Source organism: Chelmon rostratus, chromosome 4, assembly GCF_017976325.1.
Source record: "Chelmon rostratus isolate fCheRos1 chromosome 4, fCheRos1.pri, whole genome shotgun sequence".
Lineage (NCBI taxonomy): Eukaryota > Metazoa > Chordata > Actinopteri > Chaetodontiformes > Chaetodontidae > Chelmon > Chelmon rostratus.
The window spans coordinates 28,403,783-28,430,353 of NC_055661.1; the positions used below are offsets into that span (position 1 = coordinate 28,403,783).

The 26,571-nt window shown below is 43.4% G+C and overlaps 1 protein-coding gene across 2 annotated transcripts in view; it reads left to right on the top strand.

Moving 5' to 3' along the window:
• The first annotated feature begins 433 nt into the window (after positions 1-433).
• LOC121605024 (pre-B-cell leukemia transcription factor 1) overlaps positions 434-26,571 on the top strand; it is a 57,443-nt gene continuing 31,305 nt past the window's right edge. For both annotated transcript variants that reach the window (XM_041934746.1, XM_041934745.1), the window contains exons 1-2: positions 434-819; positions 1,688-1,761. In XM_041934746.1, the coding sequence (XP_041790680.1) occupies positions 632-819; positions 1,688-1,761 (262 nt within the window). In that variant the 5' untranslated portion in view covers positions 434-631. The remainder of the gene's footprint in view (positions 820-1,687; positions 1,762-26,571) is intronic.

A 26,571-nucleotide genomic window follows, 5' to 3' on the forward strand; every position in this document is an offset into this window, starting at 1 on the left:
GCTTCTCCTCTCCATCCCACCTTTACAGTCCAATGATCGACGTTTCATGAGAGGCACCTCAAGGTGGGGCTAAATGGTCTTATATTCCCAATCATGTCGCGTAGGCGGAGTCTGTGACTCTCACGCTCTTTGCTGCTGCCTGCCCAGCCTGTACTGTACATGACAAAAGCAGGAGGATGGAGTGAGTGAAATAAATCCACACTTCTTATTTCTCACAGACACTTTTTTTTTGCAATTTGGCAGGAAGAGGGGGTTTTGGATCACTGCGCCACATTATAAGAAAACGTGTCCTAGTTCATGTTAGTAGTAGAAACCAGCAGCCTATCTCTTCTTGCGCACACGCTACTCCAGTGAAGGCAGCAGCAGCAGTTCAGATCAGATTTCACATTCAGCTCCGACCAGCTGGGAGAGAGACAGCCAGAGAGCAGGAGGACTCGTATCTCCGCTTTCCCCTCCGATCCCCCTCTCCGTGCGCCAGAAAAAGCCCCTGCGAGGAGACACCGAGTGCGCAGCGCAAATACCAAAGCACCACCGGGATTTTTTTCCCCCCTCCTATTTTTTCTTTTATGTATTTTTGCAGGATTTCAGCAGCGAGAGCGCAACAGAGAATTAAATAGAGAGAGAAGAAGAGATGGACGAGCAGCCGAGGTTGATGCACTCTCACACGGGGGTAGGCATGGCAGGGCACCCCGGCCTGCCGCAGCATATGCAGGAAGGCACCGGAGGAACGGACGGCGACGGAAGAAAACAGGACATTGGAGACATTTTACAGCAAATTATGACCATCACGGATCAAAGTCTGGACGAAGCCCAAGCCAGGTAAAGATATGCTCCGAACAGCCTCCTCTTCCTCTGTCAGGAGGCGGCGGCGGCAAACTAGAGAGAGAATTAAAACCGGGGGGAATGAAAAATGGAAAAAATAGTGCGTTTAAATTTGTGGATTTACAGTCCGGTGCGCTGTAGATGGAAGTATAATTGTCAGGGTTTTGCAGGTCAGACAGAAACAGTGGGACACAACGATGGCACGCCTGCAAAAAGCCGCGCGCCTCAGAGAAAATAAAAGTGTATGAATGTGGTGTTTATTACTGTGACCTGCCAACGTGTCGCCCACTGACAGCGATTTTAAAGCACTTTACACCTTCACACAGGCGAGGTGCATTCAAGAGACCCAACAAACACAGCGGACATTTGATTTTCTAAAAATGAAACGTAATTACTGAGGAGCAGCTCAGGCTGTCTCTGAAGTGGCTCCCAGCTTGTTTACTGCGCGCTGAGCGGATGCAACTTTCCGAACAATCCAGGATTTCATCCGTGTTGTGTAATCCACGTTAAATTCAGTGATGCTGCAAGTGACAAAAGTTATGCATGTAAAATGTTTTATTGGTGTAGATGATCAGAAATAAACAACTTATATATGAATTGTGTATTTTTATAATGACAGCACATTGGATAAAGCTAAATAAAATGTTAATCTGAATGTAGGTTGGTGGATTTAGGTGGCAGCTGAAGCTAGAGCACATGCACATGTCTAATTCAGCTGTTTAAAAATTGCATTGCATTTAGCTTAAAAAATCTCAGTAAAAATGATAACAGTCAGCCGTGCAGTGCAGTCGTTTAGAGGCTGAGTAAGTTTTAGATGTAATATATTTTTCTGTGGTTTGCTTATTGAGCCACTTTTCTGTTTCAGGAAACACGCTCTGAACTGTCACAGAATGAAGCCAGCTCTTTTCAATGTCTTGTGTGAAATCAAAGAAAAAACAGGTACGTTCAAGTTAATTCTGCACTCGACCGAGAGAGCCTGAACACCGATGCTCTGTTGCTGTCTCCACACTGTCTGCAGGAAACACTCAGGCTATCTTAAAGCAGGTTAAATGAACCCAAAGCTGCTCACTGTATTTTTCACTAATGGAGCATGAAGCTAAGCAAAAATCCACAGAGGCACAGCACCAGCTCTGTGTGGGCTATTTTATCATCAAAGGGTAATTTGCTATTCACACTCTAAGTCACAACCTGATGCTGGATTTTCAGTCACAACACAATTCACCATATAAATTTCACTGACATGTAAGACATGTGTTTCCTCCTGTAGCTATAAAGTCTGTGCGTTTTAACTATTTCACAATAGGAACTGTGGACAATTACCTCGAGCGGTCCTTATCAATTATTGTGTCAAAATATGAATGAGGCTTTTTGATGCTATTGTGGAATAATAGAGAGTATTGAGCAAAATTGTCACAAGCACGTTGATGTCTCCCCTTGTGAGTTAACTGTCAAGTCTGGTGAATACGTCTCTTTCTATTCTGTATTGTGTCTCTCTATTAAAGCGGTTGTGAGAGAGCATGTCAGCAGAATAATTGCTGGGAAGAGAAATAACGTAACATAGGAGGCGTAAGTCATGTTTCCAAATCATTTTCCTCGTGACATTTTTGAAATTGGCACAGATAGAACTCAGTGCACTTCAGACTGATAGCGTGCATCTCATCTTTTATTTTCCTGTCTTTAGACTGATGTGCTGGAGGACTCCTCAAAACTTGTTCTGATGAGATATTGAGCATGCCGGTTTTCTGCGAGTTTTCTGCGAGCTTCACACTCATTAGTGCATGAAATCAAATGGAATGGATGGAGGATGAGGAGGGTATTGTTCTCCTTGCACCCAAAGTTGCACTTGCTCATACTTGACCTTTGCTGCGGCGTCGACTGGTGCTGCTCTTATTGTTTCTCGTGTGTGATTCCACCTTCGGCTGGCGCTTTCAGCGATGTTTTCATTGAGGTTTCCATTGAAGTTCACCTCGCCGCCTACCCTCCAGCCCCGCAGTTTATCTTGAATCGGCCACTGCCTCAGGAGAGAGCAGGGGGCCGTTTGAAGCCTGCTGGCTCGCTCTTCTTTTGTGTTGTCTTGGTAGGTTTTTTGGAGGGGGAGTGACACAGTTATGCATAGTGTTTTACTCCCTGGCGCTCCTCGGAGTTCATCCAAAGTTCGGCTCTGCTGAGAGTACAAAGTAACTTGGACCTCTTCCTGCCTGCACACCCATTCTTTTCTCTTTGAGCTGGCAACCTATAAATACAAGGTGCAGCTAATAGAGCTTCACACAGGAGATCTGCTGCCTGTCTTGTTTTCTAGACTCCAGTTGGCTTTGTTGCAAGTTTTAGTGAGAAACATTTCACATTTGCTACTGTTCAAAGTGTTTCTCTAATTTCGGTGTAATTTTAAGACTGATCGTTTTCACGTCACTTTAAATTTACGCACACACGTGGGGAGTTAATTAAGCATGTTTGTTCGCGTGTTGCCACGGTACAGAAAGCATCATCACAGTTTGGAGTAATGTGCTTTAAACGCGCTTTCACCTTCGTCAGCCTCAACACCTCAGCAGTGCTGCAGGCTTTAGTGTTAATAAAACATGGAGTGTTAAAAAGATCCATTTCCTGTCGAGAAAATATTTTTACTTTTCACGTTGTAAGAAAAGTCATGGTATGCATGTTATGTTTTACTCTTCCTTCATTGGCTCCACTCATCAGACAGAACATGGGCTCATTATTAATAATTTTTAATGATATTTCACTCTCCTGGTGAGCTCAGGATGTGGTGAACTTCACTTCCACTGGAGACACCGTCCAGATTTTCACTTTCTGAGTATTATTTTGCTCTCTGGAAAACCTGCCAGTTCTGCACTGAATATCAGTATTAATGGACTTCACATCTAAAATGTGTAGAAAAAGCTGCAGCTTGTTGCTTCCTCCTGCGAGAGGTCTCCTGTTGAAAGGGTTAAAAAAATGTTTGTGATTTATTTAATTTTTTATTCAGGTTTTCTTAATTTATAGAAATTAATTTACAGTTGTGATGATCAGCGGCTGTTTTGCTTTTCTAATGTTGAGCAGTTGGTAGTATGATGCTTGTTTTGAAGTGGGTATTCACTCTGTTAGTGAAATAAGTCAGGTTTTCTGTCTCTATTCTGACTTTTCATTAAAGGCTGAAAATGAAAGAATAAATGATGCCTCTTGGTTTGAAGGGTTTACACATAATTATTAATTTTGACAGATTGTAAACAATATTAGATGTAATTTACTTTCACAAAAAGCTTGGTTTTAATTTTGTGTTATTGTCATTCTTTCAGTATTTTAGTGATGAAACTGATGTCAGTCAGGAAACAAACCTGAAACGACTCTCGGCCGGACTTTCCCAGTTCCACCTTTAAATATTTCGGAGTGTGTGTAAACCGGCCGACAGCTTTAGCTGCTCGTCAGAGCTGCAGCCGAGCCGCTGTAACTTTGTCCCGAGTGTCTGAGCGCACTGACAGTGTGTATCCACAGAGATGCTGTTTGCTTGTGTATATTTTCCATCCCTGGCTGTCCCCGGAGCAGCTGACAGCACCTGCAGGACACAATGCCAGTGTTGATCTAGGACCTGAACTTGTGACCTACTCTGTGTATTTTTACTGGGATGAAGTGAAGGATGGCCAACAGAAATATTGTACAGTATAAACAAGCACAATGGTTCAGCAACACCCGGGAGGAAAGGACAAGGAAGGAACACTTTATTTAAACCAATTCCTCTTTTTTTTTCCCTTTTTTTGACAGACATGGGCTTCGTTTTTTTTACCAAGTTTCATTCCAGGAATATTTGGGTTGTCTTTTTTACTTCAAAGGAATGCTGTTTTTCAGACGCTGTGCACAATTCTGTGTGCGCGTGGCATTGTGCATTCCTCAGAAGAGACCAAGCATAGAACATATGAAGCATTTTACTTTGCTTTTTATTACTCGGTGTGTCTAATGTGGAGCAAAGGTAAAAACAGTAGGTCTTGTCTGTGTCAGTGTTGGTCCTAGCAACGGCGGGAGTGCTCTGTTATGAGAGGTTCTCACAGGCTCTCCAAAAATATATCCAAACAATTTGACTCCACTGCTATTGGCCCATGAAACTTCATCCTTCCACTAACTGGATTTAAGTTAGCAGGCTGGTAAAGATGGGGGCATCATATAATAAGACACAACTTATCGAACTCTTCACACTCTGCATGTAATCCACCTCTTCAAGCAAAAACACTGCTGTTTTTTAAGGTGGACGTTTTTCTCTCCGCCATCAGTTTTTTATGATGGATGAAAAGGCCTCTTTAGATAAGCAAATGCTTGACAAACTGATTTGGAAAATGAGCCGCCTTGACCTCTGTAAACACTTCACCAGCATCATAAATCTCCAGCAGTGTCAAACAAAACCACTCCTTGACTGAGCTGCTCAGTAAATGTGCTGCTCTGACTCGCTGTTTAATTTTTTCTTCTCAACCTCAACAAAAGGCCAGCCTTCTTGTGGCCCGTGTTTGTGTAGTATTAGGTTTCAAGCCTAGGGGATCCTCCATTTATAAAAATGACTAGCCGAGTGATGTAATGTTATTTTTTGAAGGGTGAAAATAGGGTGTTTTACAGAGGGCGGCCGAGGAGTGTTTGACAGGATGAAATGAGCCAGAGGTCTGATTATGGAAGGTGGATGGAAGCCTACACTACATTGACTTGTCAGTCCATTCAGACACTTGGCATCTGCCTATTTGTATTACAGAGGCTGAACTGAGCTCAGCGCTGCACGTCACTGTGCGAACACTTTGAGGCAGCCTTCATGGTGATCAGGTAAAATCAGATCAGATCAGATGTAAAACAATCCGGTGTGGTGCTGAAACAATTAGTCAGTCACAATTAGACAGAAAATGAATTGGCAACAATTTGGGTAAGTGATTAATCACTGAAGTCAATTATGAAGCAAAAATAAACATTCAGTGATTTCAGCTTCTCCAATCTGAGGATTTACTGCCTCGCTCTGTTTTACATCAGTGTAAATGGAAATTAAACGGTTAGTTGGACAGAACTAGTGCTACAACAGTTTTATTTTCTCATTTTCTTGTTATCGATCTGCTAGTTATTTTCTCCATCAGCCAGTTCATTGTTTGGTCTATAAAACACTAGAAAACAGTGAGGACAAAATCCTGGACCCCAAAGTAACGTCATCAGATGTCCTGTTTGTCCGCCAACAGACAAAATATTCAATTAAAAAAATTCAGAATATTTAATTCATTGTACTGTAAGACCAAGAAAAGCAACAATTCTCACATTTGAGGACATAGAATTTTTTTATTGACTCAAACTAGCTACTGATTAATTTTCGAGTAATTGACTAATCAATTGCTTCACTAATTGTTGCAGCTCAAGACGAAATGAGACATTTGAAGGCATCACCTCAGCCTCTGGAGACTTATGATTGGTATTTTCAGACCAAGCGACTGATCAGCTAATCAGAAAAATTACTGACAACTTAATTAATATTGAAAATAAACTTAGTAACTGCTGCAACCATAATTTTAATAATCCGTGAATCATTTTCTTGATTAATTGATTGGTTCATCTATGAAGTCTCCAGATGTAAGAATTTCTTTAAAGGTGACATCTTCAGATTGTTTCTTCTGTCTGAACCGTTAGTCGCAGCCCTAACGAGACCACACAGAACAAAAGTCATTTGTTTAGGATTTCCAGGTTAGCTAACGGCTGCGTCCCAGACTGACGTTACTATCAAACACCCGCCTTCAGGAGTGTCTGTTGTGGTTTTCCGGGCTTGTCGGGACTCATTGTAAAGCAGCAGGTAGTAAACGCCTACGTTAGCTACGAGGCAGCGTAGATGTCTGCTCTGATAGCGAGCGTCGTGTCACGGGGCTGCGCCTCCCCTCTCGTGCCTTCTCTCGGCGGACGGTGAGACGACTCTGATTCGTGCAGCTTTTGTCTCCCCTCTTATCCTTCCTCCTCCGTGCTGATGCAGCAGCATTTGGGGGGGGGGGGGGGGGGGGGGATGCTGAGCTCGCCACCACAGCTGTTTCCCCAATCTCTCAGCTTAATCATCCACTGAGAGAGAGGAAGAGCTGAAGTCTAATTCTGCTCCGAGGATGTCGACAACTGTGGAAAAATGTGTTCTGATTAACTAGCATAAGGCACGAACCGACTTTTTACTGTATTTGATGCAGAATCATAATCACAGACTCATCTGTGACTGACAGCATTGTAAATGGTGTCTTAATACCATTACAGTATAGAACAATGTGGTTACATTATACATTATGCAAATTGTCACTCGCCTAATTGATACATGTTAATCATATTAAGGAGCTTAATTATAGGAATCTTACTGTGCTGCGATTTGTTAATTAACACTGACATCACATGTAGAAGGAAAGTGATCTATTTTTTTCCAGGCGAAGTTTCTCTAGCATGATCGTCTGCTCTCATCCTTGAAGACAGAGAGGCACCAGCACTGTATTGTTTTTATATTTCTAGCTGATATATTTTCTGAATTTCCCGAACTGATGAATGTTTTTCTTCCTGGTTTCTGAAGGCCACTGGAATGCAGTTTGTAGAGAAATTACATTTAGCTCCGAGCAGCCCTGCCAGTGTGGAGATTACAGAATGAGGGCGAGATCCAAGTAGACTTGTAAAAGAGCGCGAGCCTCAATCTTTTACCTGAATGTCGACTCCTGTGCTCAACGCATTGCTTAAATATCACCGTTCTGCCATTTACCTCATTCAGGGCTCTCTGTGCAATCTCAGTCCCTGCAGGTTTGGTCTGCTTTTTTTTTTTTTTTTTTTTTAACACACCGGCCTCCTTAATATGTTACGAATTTAATCAAGTCTGCAAATTTGTTATGCACGTTAAATTGAACATGCAATGGCACATTTGAATGTGGTTGCCATACCAACCCCCCAGGAGTTCATTTTCCATAATGTAGTGTTTGGAATCTCATTTCCTCCACTTTCCCCTGCTGCTGCTTGCAGACGCCACCTCCAGGCTCCCACTGTATGTTCAGTGTGAAAGAGGCTCTGCTGCCACAGCTTTCAAACACTGGAGAGAGGGAGAAAGAAAGGAGAGCGGGAGAGAGAGGCCTCTCTCCACGTAGTGGAAATGACACAAATTAATATACACTACTTAAACCAGACCAAGATTAATGGTTCCCTTTCGCTGCAGCTTAGTCCCACTGTCAGTTGCCGGGTGCTCGTTGGACAAAATCAACACTAATCAACATTTATTCCACTTTTGCCCTGGGCTCTCAGGAGTCTGGCAGGACTGCGTGGCCCCCCCCTCCCTCCCCTCCCAGCAATCCACCCCTCCCTTCGTCCGTCTCGCTACGCTTTTCACCTCTCATCCAGCTCCTCCATACATCACCCTCCTCACACCGCTCGGCTCCTCGGAGGAGAGTGCGCCCCCTCCTATCAGGCCACATTAGAGTCATGATAGATTTTCTCTTTTCATTTGCATCTGATATTTAACACAGCAAAGCAGTTGCTCTGTCACTTTACAGTACAGCTTCTGTGTGTGTGTGTGTTTCTGAAGCAGTCAATTCAGTCAGTAATCTTATCTGCACTCAGTCGCCACTGCGTTAGGAGAAACAGGATATGCATTCACTGGTGTGTGTGTGTGGCTCAGGTAGTGTATTTATACAACACTTAATTTCTGGAAAGTTGCATTTTAAAATACTCACTGCTGGGAAGCTGAACTCCAGGGTCCAGTCGCGAGACCTCAAGTTATCACCGGTGTTTTCTAAAGAACTTCATGTTTTTTAATGCTGAAAGTAGACAGTGTTCAACCCCAGTTCAAACCGGTGCTGTGGAATATTCTCTTGATTTCCGTGACTGGCAGCAGTGGCGTCCACAGATCTGCTGACTCTTCTGTCACCGGCAGGCCCCCTCACTGAGCAACATTAAACATGCGGCGAAGGCTTATTATTGGACGAGCTAATGCAGCCGCTCTTCCTCTGCTGATACTCATTTCTTTGTCGGTCCATCTGCTGCGATAAAAGCACGTTCAGAGGGACAATTATTAAGAAATATGCGTAAAATTGAACGGTGTCTTTATCCTAACTGTAAGTGTACAGTAAATGCAGTTTACAGTATTCATGACTGAGTCCTGTCAGCTGTGAACGTGTTCAGAGAACATCAGTATTTCATTCTGTTTCTGGGACTTTGATCTGTGTTAGTTGTTATTCGCTGTGGTTGGTTTCTCACAACCAAAACAGACGTTTTTAACATTTTGTCATTTACGATTTATTTTTGTGCTGATAAACAAAGACTTCATTAAGTCAAATGGAGGGGATAACTATGATGCAAGCAGAATCAATTTGTCAAAAAAAAAAGGCATATTTTCTGGTGTTTTTCCACCATCACAACACAAAGCACAGTAGCAGAATTATTTTGGCTCCACCACAGTGAATTCCTTAAATGAGTGGACCCGCTCATGCAGAGCCACTGTGAACAAACAGAACAACATCGATTCTACTTTGTTCAAATACATATGAATGAATTATGTTTTTATTTAAATCTGTTCAAAATCTTTATTTTTTGATGTCTGATGTTCATCCCTTCTTTTCTGATATAAAATGAAAGCATCATGAATTCTCCAATTTAGCTTTACTTACTTTCAGATTTTCATTCTTCCAGCTATTACCCTCTTGTTCCTGTTACGGTACTGGATCTATTCCCAGCATGCACTGGTTGGAAGCCAGGAAACCACCCTGAACTGGACAACAATCCATCACAGCAGTTCAGATTTTGTGCACATTCAGTAATCTCAGGTGAAATCCCTCCTGTCTCAGATTTAGAGATTGCGTGTAGCTTTATTCCCCTGTGAAGATGAAGAAGAATTGTGCAAACAGCTGATGCCTCTTTTCCTACTTTGCCAAGATATGCAGCGCGGTGTTGTCCATCTTGTAGCATTGCATGGCCAGCGGCATTGTCATGGCACCAACTGGCCTCATTGAAGTGACACCGAGTGCTTTGTCAGCTTTGTGTCTCAGGTGCCAACCTGCGCTTCCCAAAATAAACTGTCATGCAATGTGGCAGGACAGAAAAATGTAGGAGCATGTTGGGGCCCTGCGCCCCCCTGAAAGGAAACAAATGTTCCATAGCAGAAATGCATTGTGGTTTTGGACGCCTTCCCGGCACTGACACCAGCGGCACGGTGGGAAACTTAAAGCGTGGAGTGTGATTGTCTGCAGCATCAGCAGGGGTCACAGCAGGTGGGATCACAGACGTAAAAGTTGGAGTTTCTCTTCATTGACATTAGCCTTTGTTTTTTTTGTCTTTTTTTTTAACGTGGACCTGTTCGATTTTGACAGCTCTTTGTTATTTGCAGTCATCCTCCTCCAGAAATAGCTTATGCTTACTGTAGTTAGCTCCTCTTCCTGTTTTATAAATGGTCTGTCATTTTCTCTCCACGGTGCAACATTGCAGCAGGAGAGTAAACGGAGGATGTGCACTTGGTCGAAGTCACTTTCAGGCTGATGTCAGGAAGTTGGAAAGGGTGAGCGTGTAGAAAGTCACACGCAGAGATTCCTTACGGAGCTCCAGACCGTAGCCACTGGCCGAATCTGCCCTGTTGGATTTGGCACCGAGCGTGTGATTCCTGTTAGATCTTGGTGTGCCCTGCGTGCTCTACGGCTGCCATGACATTTTTATGACTAGTGGACTGAGGTAAAGGTGGGAGTCACAAAGGCTTGAAATGGAAGTTCAGTCCTCACCTCCATAATGAGGAACCAGCAGCTAATCATGCAGACAAAGGGAAGGATTCTGTAGCCTGACAGCGAGAGAGGTATAATGATGTTTCACCAAACACGGGCTGCAGAGCTGGATAGGTTGTGATTTGAACAGTGTGATCGTCGGGGAGGGTGAAACGGACCCATCGCTGCTATTCAAGAGGGTCGCTGGTCAACCCAAGCAGGAGAATGAACGATACTGTTAAAACTGTACATCCACCAACTGCCACAAAATAATGTTAAAGTGAAACGAGACCTGAGTATACTTGACAAATGTCATTTATCTGGTGTGACCATGTACCATGTTGCAGCATAACTAAATAAATGTTGATACAGCTGATGTTATTATAGGAATAGGAAGCTAACTGTGTGATTCTGTTCCTGGTTGTTTGCGGGAAATTGGGCGCAGGAAGGTTGTAATGATGGGACATTTTATATTTTAATCGCTGTCACAACGGCGCGCTCTGGATCGAACCCTTAAGATGCAGATGTTGAAGATAAGCAATTTTAACACATTACCTCTTTTACCATTTTCTGACACTTTATAGACTAAACCATTAATGAATGGATACAAAAAAGATGATCGGGAGATTAATTAGGAATGAAAACAATGATTATTTGCAGTTCTAAAAGCCAGCTGGCTGCCCTGTCATGGCTCTTCCTGCTGATAAATCCACATCGCTGCTGCCTCTGCTGTAAAGAGATTGTGTTGATAAGTTAATATTCCGACAACAGAGACGAGATAAAGAGGTTTTAGGAGTTTGGAGGATAGCATAACCTTGATAAAACGCTCATCTCAGTGACATTGATTTTCACCATCCATCTTCATCTGATATGAAGTATGCAAATGGTGGCATCGGCTGGGAGTGGAGTACAGTGCTGTTAAATGGGCCATTTCAAATGTTCTTTGTACTATGCTGACTTCCAAAAAATTCACCGTCAGCCAGCTCGCCACGTGCTGAAGTCTTTTCGGAGGCGTTTTTCCACCTTCATCATGTATCTCCTTCCATTTCTCCCACTTCGCTTCCCCCTTTTTTTCTTCCCTTTCCCGTCGTTTCCTCTCCCCTCTCCTCGCACGCCATACAAATTAGGTATGTACTGACGGTGTCAAAATGGCTACTCATGAAATATTAACGACTTGTAGAGGATTTTACGTTGCTACATTTCTCTTCATTTTTAACTATGTCAGCACAGGCGGTGGAACATTTATTTGAGTGAGTTCAGGAAAGCTATTACTCCAGCAGCTTTTCCATGTGTTAGGTGGTATCCATCAACGCTCTTTTCATGTGCGTGTAGTCTGCTTCGCCATTTCCTTTATTCCAGTGTTTATTTGCCACGTCCTGGTTACATGATCTCGGGATCCTGGATGCAACGAGGTGTTTATTGCCTTATGAAGCCGGTAATTATCCCTTTATGAGTAAGATAAGACCAAATACTTTGCATCAAACAACATATGGATAGTTGTTAAAATGCCTGCATGGAAGGTAAAACCTGAACCGACAGAGATAAACCATGAGTCCAATTATAAGCTGCCGAGGATTCAGGTGTTCCTGAACATAGATGAGAATCTGTAGGTGTGAGAGGCATCATTTTTTTTTTTCTCATTTGTCCTTTTAATCTCAACAATGCACCGCTGGTCTCCAAATGCATTCAGCTGACTGGGCGGGGATGGCCTCTCTCTTTCTGCCTTTTTTGTTGGATGGCCCCTATAAAGATGGAGCTGTCAATCATCTGCAGGCTTCCTGAGTCCTGCGAGGCGGCATCACTTCTCAGCGAGGGACTGGAACAATGACTTTTGTTGTCACACAAGTGCATTTCTGTTGAGCATTCTGTGGACAGTGTGCTACCCTTTAATTAAATTCATTCTTTCGTTCTGAAAGAAGCTGAAGGGAGGCACACAGATGGTTGTCCAAATAATTGAACTGATTGAATATAGTGATGTAGAGACAGGCCGTTTAGATCCTGTGATTTGGGTTAAATGCTTTTTTTAAAGGATAATTCCAGTTTATTACAAGTTGGGTCATATTTTCATAGATTTTTCCTTCGTTTCTGTCTGTTATGGTAATATTGTGCTCACTAAAGTAACTGCTGAGATCTGGGATCATTGCTGCATCGCTTCCACAAAGCCTGAGGGGGCAGGAATCACAACCAGACAACAGACAACCGTACAGCTTTATAAACATGCTAGATGTTTTGCACACAAACGGTTTCAGTAATAATCCATTATTGCACAGTAGGTCAAAGTGTAAGCAGTTTAAACTTTAATGGATGTTTACTAAATAACGGACAGTAGCATCCGATCATACAGCAAAAAACCCCACAAAGCACACAACAAAAACAACTTACACTTGTAACTTTCACGTGAACAGATTACCAGATCAGAGTGGGTGATTTAGATAAAATTCTCCAAATCAAATCAAATCTCAGATGTTGCCATCTGTTGAGGACTTCATTAAAATGAAGGAATCTGAGATGAGAACGTGAATCTTTGACGAGGGGTCACAAGTACGTATGGCTGGACTGTAATGGGCCAAAAGAGGTTGAGAAGCAGTGGTCTGATACATCCAGAGAGAGTAACGGTGTATCTACAACCTTCTAAAAGGGTATAAATCTCAGAAGATGTAGGTGTAAAATATTCCCTCCGTGATTGCTTTGTTGCTGTAAGAAATAAATGGAGGAAAATTAGTTGATGAGGTGTATCCTCCTCTCTTATCATATGTAGCCGGGGCTTGCTCTCCTCTTGACTAATGATGATGTGTGGCACAGGTAGCTGTCAGCAAGGCATGATTAATTAAAAGGGAAACTAGGCCAATTTGTCATATTGTTCTAACTGTGGTCAGAGAGCAAGGCGAGTTATACCGCCAATGCCTCCACACCCTCCACTCCACCTAGACGTCCATAATGTGCAGGTTCTGCAGCTGTTTGTGAGAGGTCTCATCAGCTCAGGGGGAGGTTTTATCAGTGTCTCTCTGCTCAGACTGTCTCAACACAGACCTGATAACAATTTGAGGTCAGAAATGTAAGCGTGCCGGGCGAGTTTGACACAATGAACAGATCCAGCACAGAGCAGAACACTCTGTCTGCTGAGTTTGGGAAGCGTGGAGCTTTTCGCCACAAACATACAGTTAAAGCTGCGTTTGATTTCCTGTGTTTGTGTTTCGGAGGTCCATCCATGCAACAGTGATTAGCATTGTTGGGAAGCCAGTGGCTCACAGCGTAGCTTTCAGTGCACACAGGCTGAGGCTTCTCAGCTGCCAGCTGTGGGTCTCACTGCAGGCCCAGTGAAGAGAGCACAAGTCTTGTTTGTGTTGGACTGCAGTGTTGCTCCCAGCGTGCAGCCTGGCCCTTGTCAGCGGCCCTGTCATATCTGTCTCGGGCCCGTCCCGACAGCCAACCCGGACTCCCACGTCACAAAGGCGGGCTCGTCCTGGGAGAGACAGGTGTCAGCCACCCCCCTCCTCACGCTCGTCCAGGCAGATGCCTGCTGCGACGGAGCCACATATTTGAAGCTGAGCAACATGGAAAGAAGGGTCATCTCTGCCACCCATTCACAGTCGCCATATCGCAACAGACTCCATCAGCGTGTGAGAGCGCTCATGTCAGATATGGAGCATCCACCAGAGGAGACTGTCCCAGTCCAAGAGCATTACACACTGGGGCTGCGTCCTGACTGACTGACACACTGACTGACAGCTTTATTGTGTCCTTTGAGGAACGGGGATGAAAGGCTCTCATGAAGAGGCCTTACAAACACAGACCATACTCAGTCGTGCTCAGGAGGAATTACTCGTTCCTTTGTATGCATTGTTGTTTCTTTGTATAGAGTCCACGTCTTTTAGCTGACAACACTCTTTCTCTAATTGTACAAAAGCAGCCATGGAGGAATCTGACATGTTATATTCTGACTACAAAGCTTCAGCCTGAGGACACGGGAATCAGGAATTTCATGAGGAATTCTTATTAGCTTGCTAGCTTCTTTTCCAGAGACCTTCCACTGAAAATTGTCCGGCTGTTGTTAGATAGATAGATAGATTAAAGCAGTATAATGATGCTACAGTTGCTACAGTTTCCATATGGGTGGGGACACAAGTGCCGAGCCAAGCTAGGGTTTGAGAAACCAAGTGTAAAATGGATCCAATGACAACACAGCCTCAAATATGTCCATATATCATTGTGTAAACCCTTTTTATTGAGCAGCTGCACTGCTAACAAAGCATCTCGGTTACATACAGCGCTTCTCCTGAAGCTGCTTCACAATGAAGTCTCCCAGTGGTTTGCCTGCAGAAAGCCTTAAGCCCATAGACTGTATCAAACCTGGATGTAGTCTCTGTGACGTCACCCACAGGTTTCTGAGGAGCCATTGTGAAGCTCGGTGACGGTGACTCCAGCCAGCGCCATCTTGGGATTGTCTGACTCCAGCAAACTCCAGGCTAATCCAAAAATGGGCAAAGAGGTGATGCGTAGTTGGAGGTCAGTCAGGCTGAATGAAGCTGAAGCCTAGCATCTAGCTGTCAATCAAAGCAGCCATGTTCACAATTATGCATAACTTAGAGTAATATAACCTCAACAAGTAAGTTAGATAAAGATTCAGCCTGCTGTATATTTGTCATGAACAGGGGGAATTAGCAAAAGAGACCAAAAATCGTTTTTTTTGTACCAGGCTGTGAACATGTTTATTTAAGGTGGGTATTTTAACACGGGGGTCTGTGGGGATTGGCTAGTTTTTGGCTTAATTTTTCAGCTGTGTACTTTCAAGTCTTTGGAACTTTTGCTAAACAGCATCTACGGTGGCTGCATGTGACAACCACGGGATCAGTGAAACATTAACGGTATCCCAGAGAGAAGAGTCGCTCAGTTAGCGACCTCATGCAGTGATGCCAGTTCAAAAGCAATACCTGTCTAATGTTTGCTAGCATCAGGAATCGGTCATGCCAGACCAAGTAAGACTGTAGCAGCCAAGCACCTAAATGAAGTTTTATTGTTGAACAATTCCATTTTTATTTGTAAGAGGAAGAGAACAAAGCAGAGAACAAAAGTTTGTTGTTAGGATACGGGGCACTGATCACCGCTTTTAAACCTGGCTTTGAATTTTTTAACCTTGAGTCACTCATGTTCTTTTTTGTTGTAACTTCACTTTACAAACGGTGCATATATGGAGAGACAAAGAGCGAGAACGACACAGAGATGGAGGCTAGAGTTCTATGATTTTACAGGTGAACTTGTCCATGTTTTGCGGCTCTTCTACCTTCTAATATGTGATACGACATTTTTATTCAAAGAAGCTACGTGAAATGGTGAAATCCAAATGATTAACGCCCCCTTTTCTCTCCCTCGTACCTGTGTCTTCATACTCTGTGGCTAGCATCCCTACTTCCTCTCTGTGTGTTATTTTTGTAGTCATCTAAATTGATCCGCGGTGAAGCCAGACAAAGATTGCTGTATATTTAATGTCTTTCAGCAGCCACATTAAGAGTGCAGTCTGTATGGAGGGGGGGGTCTGCTGTGACATTAATAATTTAATTGCAGTCGTGTATCTGAATGCTGCAGGAGCGCCAAGTGATGGATATTTTTAATGATATGAAGAGTGAAGCCTAGAAAGATCAATGCCAGCACACACACACACACACAGATAGTGTCTGTCAGTGTGAATCTAAGGGCCTAGTGAGGATGATTGTGCTCCCACACTAATATTGTTTTGGTCCATAACCCGTCTGGTCTGATCTTACGGGCTGAAGGTCTCCGGCCCGAATGACTCTGTCCCCTTTGCTGGTGCTGTCAGAACTGACAGTCCTCATGTTTATTTCATTTTGCGTCTGGGCTGTCTCGTTTCCCTATCCTCCAATGTCATTAACGCTCCGAGCCAGGACCCTGCAGTGGCGCGCCTAATGAATTCCTCTGCGGCTCCTCGCTCCCCACCTAGTTACCCCAGCTCAAGGTGTCAAATTAAAACAGCCTGGGAAAAAAGAGAGGAAAGCGCTCATGTTTGTATGTGTGTATGTTTGTTTGGTTGCATGTGTGGCCCTCTGTTGCATTATTGAATTTGTTCAGCACGGCAATTTGTTTAAAGAGGTTTTGAGAGTATTGCTTTTGGCCCTGATCATCAAGAACAAATGAGCAAAATGAACTTTTAACCTTTCAATTAGAAAATGAGGCAACAACAAAAGACAAAAGCACCTCTCTGCTGTGGAAATGAGTTTGATCTCGTAATACAAGAGCTGTTTCTGATGCCGACGTGCTGCTTTAACCTTCCTTTTGGTCTGTGATCGGCGTGATCATCATGCATTACTTGATGAAGAATTGTTGCTTTTAACATTTGGGATCTCTGGGATAATTTGGGGAATGAAATTAACAGCAGCGAGGATGCCTGGGTGACTGCTAATTGTGCTTATTTAGTTGTCATTGTGATAAGCGTAACGAGGCCAGACGTGTTATTGAGCTGTGAGGCTGCAGTGGGAAAGCAGATTTCTTACATGCACCCCACATTAATGGAGCCTTTATGATGAGCTTTTATCCTTCTGGAAGATGTAGTTTGAATAATTTTTTTATTGATCTGAATCTGATCATTTTAAAAACAAGTATAGCGAGCACGTGTTTGGTAGACTAGCCGTCGGTGGGTTTAACCAATATTTCTGTCCTACTTTATGACTATGTAAGGTGAATATTGAGGTTAAGCGAGGCCAGTGCAATGTTATTCAGTGTGTGTCCATTTCCCAGTGGAGACCCCTCAGAAGTGACCACAGAGCTGCTGCTGCTGCTGAGTGTCAGAGAAGCAGGCCTTCCTGTGTGGCTCTCTCTCTTTTTCTGACAGCACTGGAAGATGGAAAATGGTGTCAATCAATTCATCAGAGCAACACGGGTGGCTGTGCAGAGAGGAGAGCTGGGGGCGTGGTAATGGCAGCATGCAGGAGGAGCGCAGCACATGATTATGGCTCCCTGCTGCAACTATTTCCCCTCACCGCTGTAGCTGATGCTGCAGTGCCTTAATGGACTTTTGTAGCTGTGCGCCCGTCGGTCCACAGCTACAAAAGATTCCTGCGGAGCGTCCTTAGCGGACCACAGTGGCAGTCAGTTGTTTTGCAGGGGTGTCTGAAGGGCCTCAATCCCAGCATCTAGGTATGTCTCTGCCATGTTTTTGGACCACCTTGGCACTCAAAGTCCACGGCTTGTTAGACTAAAAGATTGTGCCGTGTTAATTAAAGATGTGTAAATATGCTTGAATGGGCCGCATCTTCGCATTAGGAGAGATTTGCGGAATCTGCGCTGTAATATATTTTAATTAAGGATTAATTAAAAAATAATGGGGGTTTTATTTTGCCTGGCAGACTGGGTTTGGACATGATTCTGGCGTCTGCTGTGAGCTCATCAGTGGAATATTGAGCACCTCGCCTGCTTCTCAGGAGCACAGAGAGACTCTCAAGGTCTCCTTAAACAAAAGCTCTGCCCTCACCTCTTTGAAAAAAAAGAAAGAAAACAGACATTTACTGTGGGAGGGAGTGGCCAATGCGTTGGCTTAATTAAATTTTTTTCCACCCCCCCTCATCCTCGCCATCACCCATCCTCTTCTCTCTTTTTCGGCTGGCAGAGCAGCAGAGTGGCTCTGAGACACGGAACACTAGTTGTGCTGGCAATTATGTTAATGGGATGCTATTAGGCCATGATTCCGTATGAGCGATCGGGGAGAAGAAGAGCCCCGGCGGCAGAAAATGATAACGGAGCGTGCGCCTCGTTGATACCGCTCCAGCAGGATCATTTGCATAATGAACCCTCCCCACTAACGAGGGGTGTGGCCTCGACACTGAGCTACTTAGAAAGCTCAGGAGTCGCAGCGTGAGGCGAGCCGACAGTGAAAGCACAATGTGACAAAAAGATTCATGGACTTCACTAGTCGTTGCGAAGCCATTTTGGCACGAATGTAACTGTAGCATGCAAATTCCTCAGTTGGTTCCTTCGCAAACTCAGTTTACAGGCTCTGCTCTGTGTTTCCTGGTACAGAGAGACATGACAATGCAATTTCTTTGTAGTGCACTCTTGAAGAATGAATGAGGAAATCTCCATATTGCTGGCTCTTTGGTCTAATTTAGTCATGTGTCTTGGACTGACTAAAATCAAAGGTGTTTTGTTGCTTCTTCGTGGTGTTGGCACATATAGCACGCTGTTATTTCTGGCTGCTACATTCTAAAATGTCTTCGGCTTCCATAAATAGTTACAAATCAAATATTCATTATGCTGCCATTGTCAATTTATTCATTTTTAACTTTCAACCTTTCTGTTCAGAGTCAGAGATATTTTGCATTCCATGTAGAGCACACACACACACACACGCACACGTACAGACACAGTGTAGAGTTTTTGGCTGTATGATTCACTAAGCATTAAGAAGGAAACTACCTTGGGGCACCGAAGCCCTGTGGATTCCCTCAGCAGCTAAAATAAAACAAGCTGAGCAGGGATTGCTCCACTTCATTCACGCTGCTACATTTGCAGAACATACTGCATCCATGGTAGCCTTTTTTTGCCTTATTTATCCAGCTGAGGTTATGCACTGATGCTATTGATCCCAATCCTAACAATTTCTTATTAATTTGCTCGCACGGTGCGGCTTCTTCATTTACGCCTCGCTCCTGTCTCTGGATGTCTTGATGTATTATTTGTGTGTCCACACAGCGTGCGTATTTTCCTGCAGCGCAGCCTGTCGTCTTTAGACACAGCCTCAGGATTTGATCAGAATGATCTCGGGGCCCAGGGGAAGACATTAAACACCCAGAATGCCCCTCAGGCTGCTTTCCCCTCCTCTCTTTCTCAACCTTTCATTCTCCCTTAATGAGAAGTCCTCCTAATTATTTCAGTGGCTGGAGCGTGGGGACACAGCCGGAGTTAGATCCCCTGCGCTCGGACGTGACTGCTATGCTGATGAAGGCAGGGGATCAATAATTTAGGCTCTAGCCTTAATGGCGGGGTGAGGAGAAAGCGATACATCTGAGTCAGAGATTACATTTTAAAGGCACAGCCAGAGCTGCAGCCGGAGTTAACTAGAAGCCCCTGAATGTGTTCGCTGTAAACAGCTGACACATTTATGTTTACTGGAATTCTTAGCGCTCTTCCTCTAAAGCTAAGTCTGTGTCTAAGTGCTTGTTTACCTAGCTTTGTACATCCCGCATTCAATTATTGCAGTCTGCAGAGTCACTCTGAAAACGTTACGCTTGCCAAATGATTTGCATTTGAAGTACATGGGGATATAATTGATTTAGAGGCATGAATATTGATAGTATCTTATCAGCTTGGTGCCCATCCCTCAAACCGCTCTGTGGAGAATAATGGTCCTCTGAGCATTTTTCTGGTCATCTTGCTTTAGCGGATGCACACATAATCTTTAAGTGTATAGAGCCTTGGCTCCATGAAGCCCTTCCATCTCCCTCTGGGGAGGCATCCATGCATCTTTTAAGGACTCTTCACATCAAGAAGGCCTGAGCAGAGTACCCTGCAGTCTCTCCCTCAATTATTAAAGCTGGGATTTTGATGCTCTGTTTTAACTTAGCCTTGGAAGAGGAGAGCAGAGAAGGCAGCCACATGCAGAGGACAGTAGCCTCGCCAAGCCTCACATCTCTCCCCTGAAGGAAGAGAAAGATGGTGACAATTTTCTATGGCAATTTATTAGAAGAGTCTTTTTTTTTAAATGGAAACTTGGAGGAGGTCTTGAAACATTCATATGGATTTCATATTGCAGACATTCCCTCTTCAAACAGAATGATTCACTGTGGGTTGCATTACAGTTTTCCAGCGATGCATACACTGTCACTGTGTGATAGAAAAAAGGGCTGCATCCAATTATAACAGGGGACACATTTGCTCACAATGTTTCCTTTGATTGATGTGTGAGGGCTGCGGTCGGAGCTCTAACGAAGTCCAAATGGCTCGGATTGAAACGTTACTTATTGACTCAGCCTGACAAACAATAGCATCAACAACAGACATCAGTGTCCTTGGCGCAGAAGTGGGAGAAATGAGTGATGAATCAACTAAACACGAGACAGGATCTCACGTTATTCTCATCATCACTTGTAATGTACGAAAATGTAGTTATTGTGTACAGGCTCAGGGTACAGAATCCCACTTGGCCTTGATTTGATGTCATTGTTTATTTTTTCATTTAAGTGCCAAGGAAGTCATGCAGACTCCACAAATTGTTTGGCTGATGGCAGTGGCGCTCCATATAAACTCCATCCATTGTCTCTGTGAATTGCAGCTGCCTTTAACTCTGATTAAATATTGATATCCATGTAAACACTCGTGCCATATTGAGTAGTTTATTCAGAGTCACAGTCTCCCTCCGCAGCGTGGAATGAGCTGCTGCTCGCTTGAGAAATAGGCCCATTGTTTCTGGGCGCACTGTTGATTTATGGTGACAAAATAAAGTGTTCTGACACCGAGCTGAAATTAAGGCCTGACCGATTTCCAACTAAGGTGTTGATGAATCTGAATAAATCCTTCTGCGAGTGCGAGCTAACACGTATGTCCTCCGTTCACGACACACATGAAGCTGCTGTGAACAGCGACGGCTGTCGCAGTAATTTAATATTGTCTTCCACGGGCATAAATATTCTCTGGTTGAGAAAAGGCAGAGGATTAGTACTGCCTAATTGATAATTGACAAGATTTATTCAGCATCCACAATCAATCAAGACAACACTCTATAAAGTGGTTTGTTACATGAAAGCCAGTCGTGTCTTTGATTATTTGATTTGCACAAGTGCAGGCCAAAGTGTGTTCCACATGCGTGTGAATAGAGCTCTGGAGGATATGTTCATTCATTTGTTTTCCTTCACTTATACTCAGCTCAGAGGTAAATATGGGTTCTGTTTTTCATTTAATGCTTTAATACAAACACCATCAATCAAACAGTGAGTTATTCACAATTATTATGCAGAGAGTCTTTTTTTTTTTTTAAACAGTCTTGTGTGAGAGACAGACAGACGGACATAAATCGCGGTAATGCAACCACTCAAAACATGATTCTTCCTCTTTTCACACACTTAGCAACAGCTGAGCTTGTGTTGCAGTAAGTGTGGAGCTAACGTTAGCTCTGGCAATGAGAGACAACACTGAAAGCCACATCCAAGCTGCTGCTCTGTTTATTGAGCTGGCTTCAAATGAGGCTGAACAGACAGTTTCCCTGACTGTCCCTCAACATCTAGCCTGCGGGTCTACAATAGATGCTTAGCCACATTAGCTGCAGAACATACTAATGCAAAATTTAGCAAGCTAACGTAAAGCAAAGTAGACAGTAAAGCAGCAAAAAGATGTCAAAACTCTACAGGTTCAAGTCGGTATCAATCCATCTTTGAGCTTTTGTATTAACCCTCAAAGCACTCTGAAGTAAAATGATTAGTGCAAACATAACGATTTAGCTGTTAGCCTGAGAGTTTTCCTCTTTGTTGTGGAGACATTTCCGTCAAGTTAATCCACTGCTTCATCACTGGTGGGATAGATGTAGACTTTTGTGTTGGTTCATGCAGCCAACAACAGAGTAGTTTGCGTGTCTTGCTCGTAACGAAAATAATAGTTACTGGATGAAACTCCAGTTCCATGCCTATGTGCATAGCCCTCTACCTGCATGTTATCACAGCTACAGTAAACCACAATAATTTTGTTATGCTAAAATGGTAATGAAAGTATTGCAGAATCCATGTTGTGGCAGAACGTGACACCAGTGATGGCGCCACCCCTAGCTGACAATAGCAAAGTAGAAGCAATTAGCAATAATTAATGATTGAGGAGTTCTGATGAGATAAGTGCGGTAGGAAGGTACAGTGTATTTACCAGTTTGTCACCCGGCCTGTATTAGCAGCTGGCCTTTGTTTGTTTCTTGCTATAATTTGAGAATTTACCTTTACTCCACTATCAGACAAATTGAGAGAGAATCTGGGGACATCCTGGGTTGCTTCTGCAGATTAGCTTGAGGCACAGTGGAGCTCGGTGCCTCCTGCGTCTTTTATCCGACACTGCAATAGTTGCCACATACTGAGATTATTCTACTGCGAAGGGAGACATTTTCTTTCCTTCTCTCTTTCTGTTTTTCTCTGTTTGTCTTTTCTCTGAATAATAGATCTCCTGCCAGCAGAGTTTCTTTTTTACTCCTTGATGTTTGCCTGATATCTCAGGGTCAACTCAACAACCATGCGAAAGAGAAACATTATAGACTCCTACTGTGAGACTGTACAAGTGCATATGTGCATACAGTATACCATGAGCCGTGTCTAAAATGCCATGCTCTTGGGAGGGGGAAGCTATCCACATATAAGAAATGAATGAGGTAATGTGCTGGGAGGTAATGGCTTTATGCAACATACTGGAACAGAGAAGCTCATTAGGAGACTGGAGCCTTAACCCCAGTGCTGCTTGCCTTTACTCCCTTTGTCATAGCAGACTGGTGGAAGCCAGGGAATTTAGTGCTGGAGGGGGGGAATCCATTTTGGGAGGTGGAATTCAATACTGGGAGTCTTTGCACAGAGGCACAGGTGAGTTACTTTATGTATGAAATGGCCTGTCTCCAAGCAGCAAACCAGCCGTGTCGCTTCCACTGGCAACGAAGCACAATCAATAGGAAAGCACTCAGTATTAATACAATGTAAGTGACCTATATTTCATGTTAAATGTGTAGAAAAGTCGAAGGCAGTAGTGATTCAAATCTAAATCCTGAAAACAAGTCCTCATGAGGGCTAGGTATTGAACCTTAATACTTTAAAGGCACCGACCAAAATGTGTCCATCGCATCGAGTACTGATAGCCTTGAATGTGCACATCTGCACAGTTAAGAAGCTGACTTTAGGGAGTCTTTGTCATTTTTGCTTTAAAAATAAGCCATTTATTGATTATCAGAAAAAATAGAAATGATGTTTCTGTCTAATCAGTAATGCATTCATTGTTTGTTGATTTTACTTGGATTTAATGTTTAGGTCTTTTTAAAAAGGGAATTCAGTCTCACAGTTGAATCCTTAATGCTACTTGAATTGAAGTTGTTTTGCACTGGAACCATATCTGCACTGATAGTGCAAAGTTTCAATGTAAACTTCACATCCTATGTATTTTATCCTCATTTAAAAGGGAGTAAATTTACCTCCAACTCAGACTGTGTACCACACTTTGTTTTTAGCAGCAACTGAATTGTGCCGACACAAACGAGCAAAGAATAGTCATCGCCTCGTCATTCGGAACCAAATTCCCAGACCTCAGGAATAAATCTCATGAGTGACAGTGAACCAGTAAACATGCAGCATGCTTGTAAGATCTAACGTTAAGAATGTCGCCTGCATGTCTACACAGATACTCAGTAAGCTTTGTAATGCTTGTTAGCTAGCCAGTGCTGCTAACCTGTGCCTGCTCGCCGATGAGTCCGTTCAGCCCATCGTCACACCGGGAAAGAAGCCCGGCGCATCCTCTCCTCGCCACCAGGGGATGGATAACCTGGAGCCGAGCAGGAGAAACGTGGTGTTGCTAACAGACGGTCAGGTAAAAGGAGAGAAACACACCTGAAGGTTGACACAGTGATGGTTGTCAGACCCCGGCTAGCTGCCCTTTAACACAGAGAAAGTAAGAGGTCTCACTCTGACACTATTTCCATAAACAGTCTTTCCCTTCTTGTTATTGCTGCCCTCTGCAGTTTGTTATTTATGTTCCTTTTGAGAGTTATTTATATTTCTTTATGTAGTCCAGTGTGCAGATATTCCATCAGTTTCTTCATTTTAGTCCAGTTATCTAGGTTGAGTAAAATGCCCAGAAAATAAACAGTTTCTCCAGCTGCTCCGAGGTCTTTGAACAGCTTCTGCCTTAGAAGAGAGTAATTGGACCATAATGTGTGATGTTATTTTCTTTTTGTTGAAATGTATTTTTGTAAAACTGGTATCAAGAAGAACTGGTATCTGTCAGGATACCAGTAATGGTACATAGAACATTTTTGAAGGATGCCCACAAAGCGATATTCTCTCGGTTTTGATGAGGATTTTGTTGTACAGGGAGTGTAGTGTTTGGTTGGTAGTTGCACACAGCACGGACAGAAAATCCACGGATGGGCTTTGTGCCATCTACAGTGTTATCACACATCAGTGGACAGCACATCAGCTGACTGAAGTGTGCTGCAGTGTGTGCACACTCAGTGATGGTGTCAGCATTATAACTCAGTGAATAACATGCTTCGATCATGTTTGCTTTGTATGATTGAGACGTAGTCGGGGGTTTGTCTCTCTGCAGTGGCAGGATCTGTTTGGCAGGCAGGCAGGCAGGCATCACCAGGTTTCTGGCCCGCGTGGAGGCTGACTTTCCGGTCTATTTCCAGCGCTGCGTGTTCATTCTAGGTGACTGGGGGGACTGTGTGTCATTAAAGGCCCGTCCTCTGCCTCTACCCAAGTGTGAAATGCTGCGCCTTGGAGATGCTGGTCTGCTTTTGTTTGTTCGACCAGTTTGTCGCAACTCGGAAATCCTGGGCAGAAGGTTAGTGCTGCTTTTAGAGGTCAAGAACACGGTGCGTTGTTTGAATTCAACATTTCTTGTGGGTTTGTTTATCCTTTTCTTACACAAGCATCAACCTGAGACTATATGCATATTATATATCTTTATAGATTTTTGCTTATTTCCACTGGAGTTCTTTTTTTAGACACATCCCAAACTCAATATATTTATATATATATTGATTAGATTAATTCAGGCCGATCAGGCTTATTGAAAGACTTCATTGCATAGTATACAGTTTTCTCATTTACTGTCAGAAAAGACAAATTAGCCTGCTGGGACAAATCACCATAACAATAAAGTCGGCCAATTATCCCCTTGTTGACAGTTTCCAAACCATTTTATAGTTGATTCAAAGATATAAAACTTTATTGGATAAAAAGATAAGGGACAGAGCACAGTATGGTTTTGCTGGCTCTGGTTTATACTATCTATATTATAGGTCCTTCATGACATTTAAAACTTTATTGGACAGGACTTCGAAATCTGGGGGCAGTATATAAAATGAGGAATTTATTAGACTTTGTGGCCTTTTGTGTAGGCTGTGTTTGAAATATCGTGTGGAGAGACAGATGAGCTCAGTCTGTGTGGTTTTAATGCTGCAGTCAGTCGGTAATGATGTGCAGTAAAGAGCAGGTAACAGATGCTGAAATAAGGGGAGAATGATATATCAATATTTAGCATAACAGATGTGATGTGACATTTTATAATGCCAATAATCCCCTGCTGACCCTGTAAAACAGTAACATCTGAGTGATTAGTAAATCTGACAATACGATGGTCCAAAACTGCCTCGTAGATGTTTGTGTTTTCACTTCATCGGATACACGGGATATGATTTTTATTTTCAGGGTCGTCCTCTGATAATGCACTGAGATGAGGTGTACATTTCCTGCACTGAGAGTGATATGTTCTGGACGCGGTTCAGGGAAGGCTATAAAAGCCCCGCGTTAATCCAGAGACTTTTTTTTTTCCTGAGGCAGGTGCACATCCTCAGCCACGAGAGCAGAATTTAAAAGGAGCCGGGGAGGTAGGCTCTGCGGGGAAACCAAAGTAGGAAGTCAATAAGGCCTGAATCTTTTATGAAGGCAGAGGTATTCAGATCACAGCTCTGCTGACAGAAAGAGCAGCCTGCTGCTTATATGAGGAGACAGAGAGTAGTAGAGGGTCTAAATCTCTCCCTGATTTACCTCAATCCTCATTAACGCAGGAGCTGCTGCTCGTTACGGCTCGTGCCTCACGGAGGAAGAGGTGAACGCACACTGTATTTTTCTCACACTGTGATGGAATACGAGAAACAGTGTCATAATAATAACCAGCGAGTTTAGCTTTCGGTAGTGTTTTGGTTGGTTGGATGTCATGAAGTCTGGTTTATTACAGCTACCTTGATAGTTTTGGATAATTTCTGTTAGCCACTGTCATTATCAAATAAACTGCTGTAACTGTGTGGTCTGTAACCTAAAAAAATCTTAAAAATGCTCGTCACAGTTTCCTAAAGGCCAAGGTGACACATCCTCAC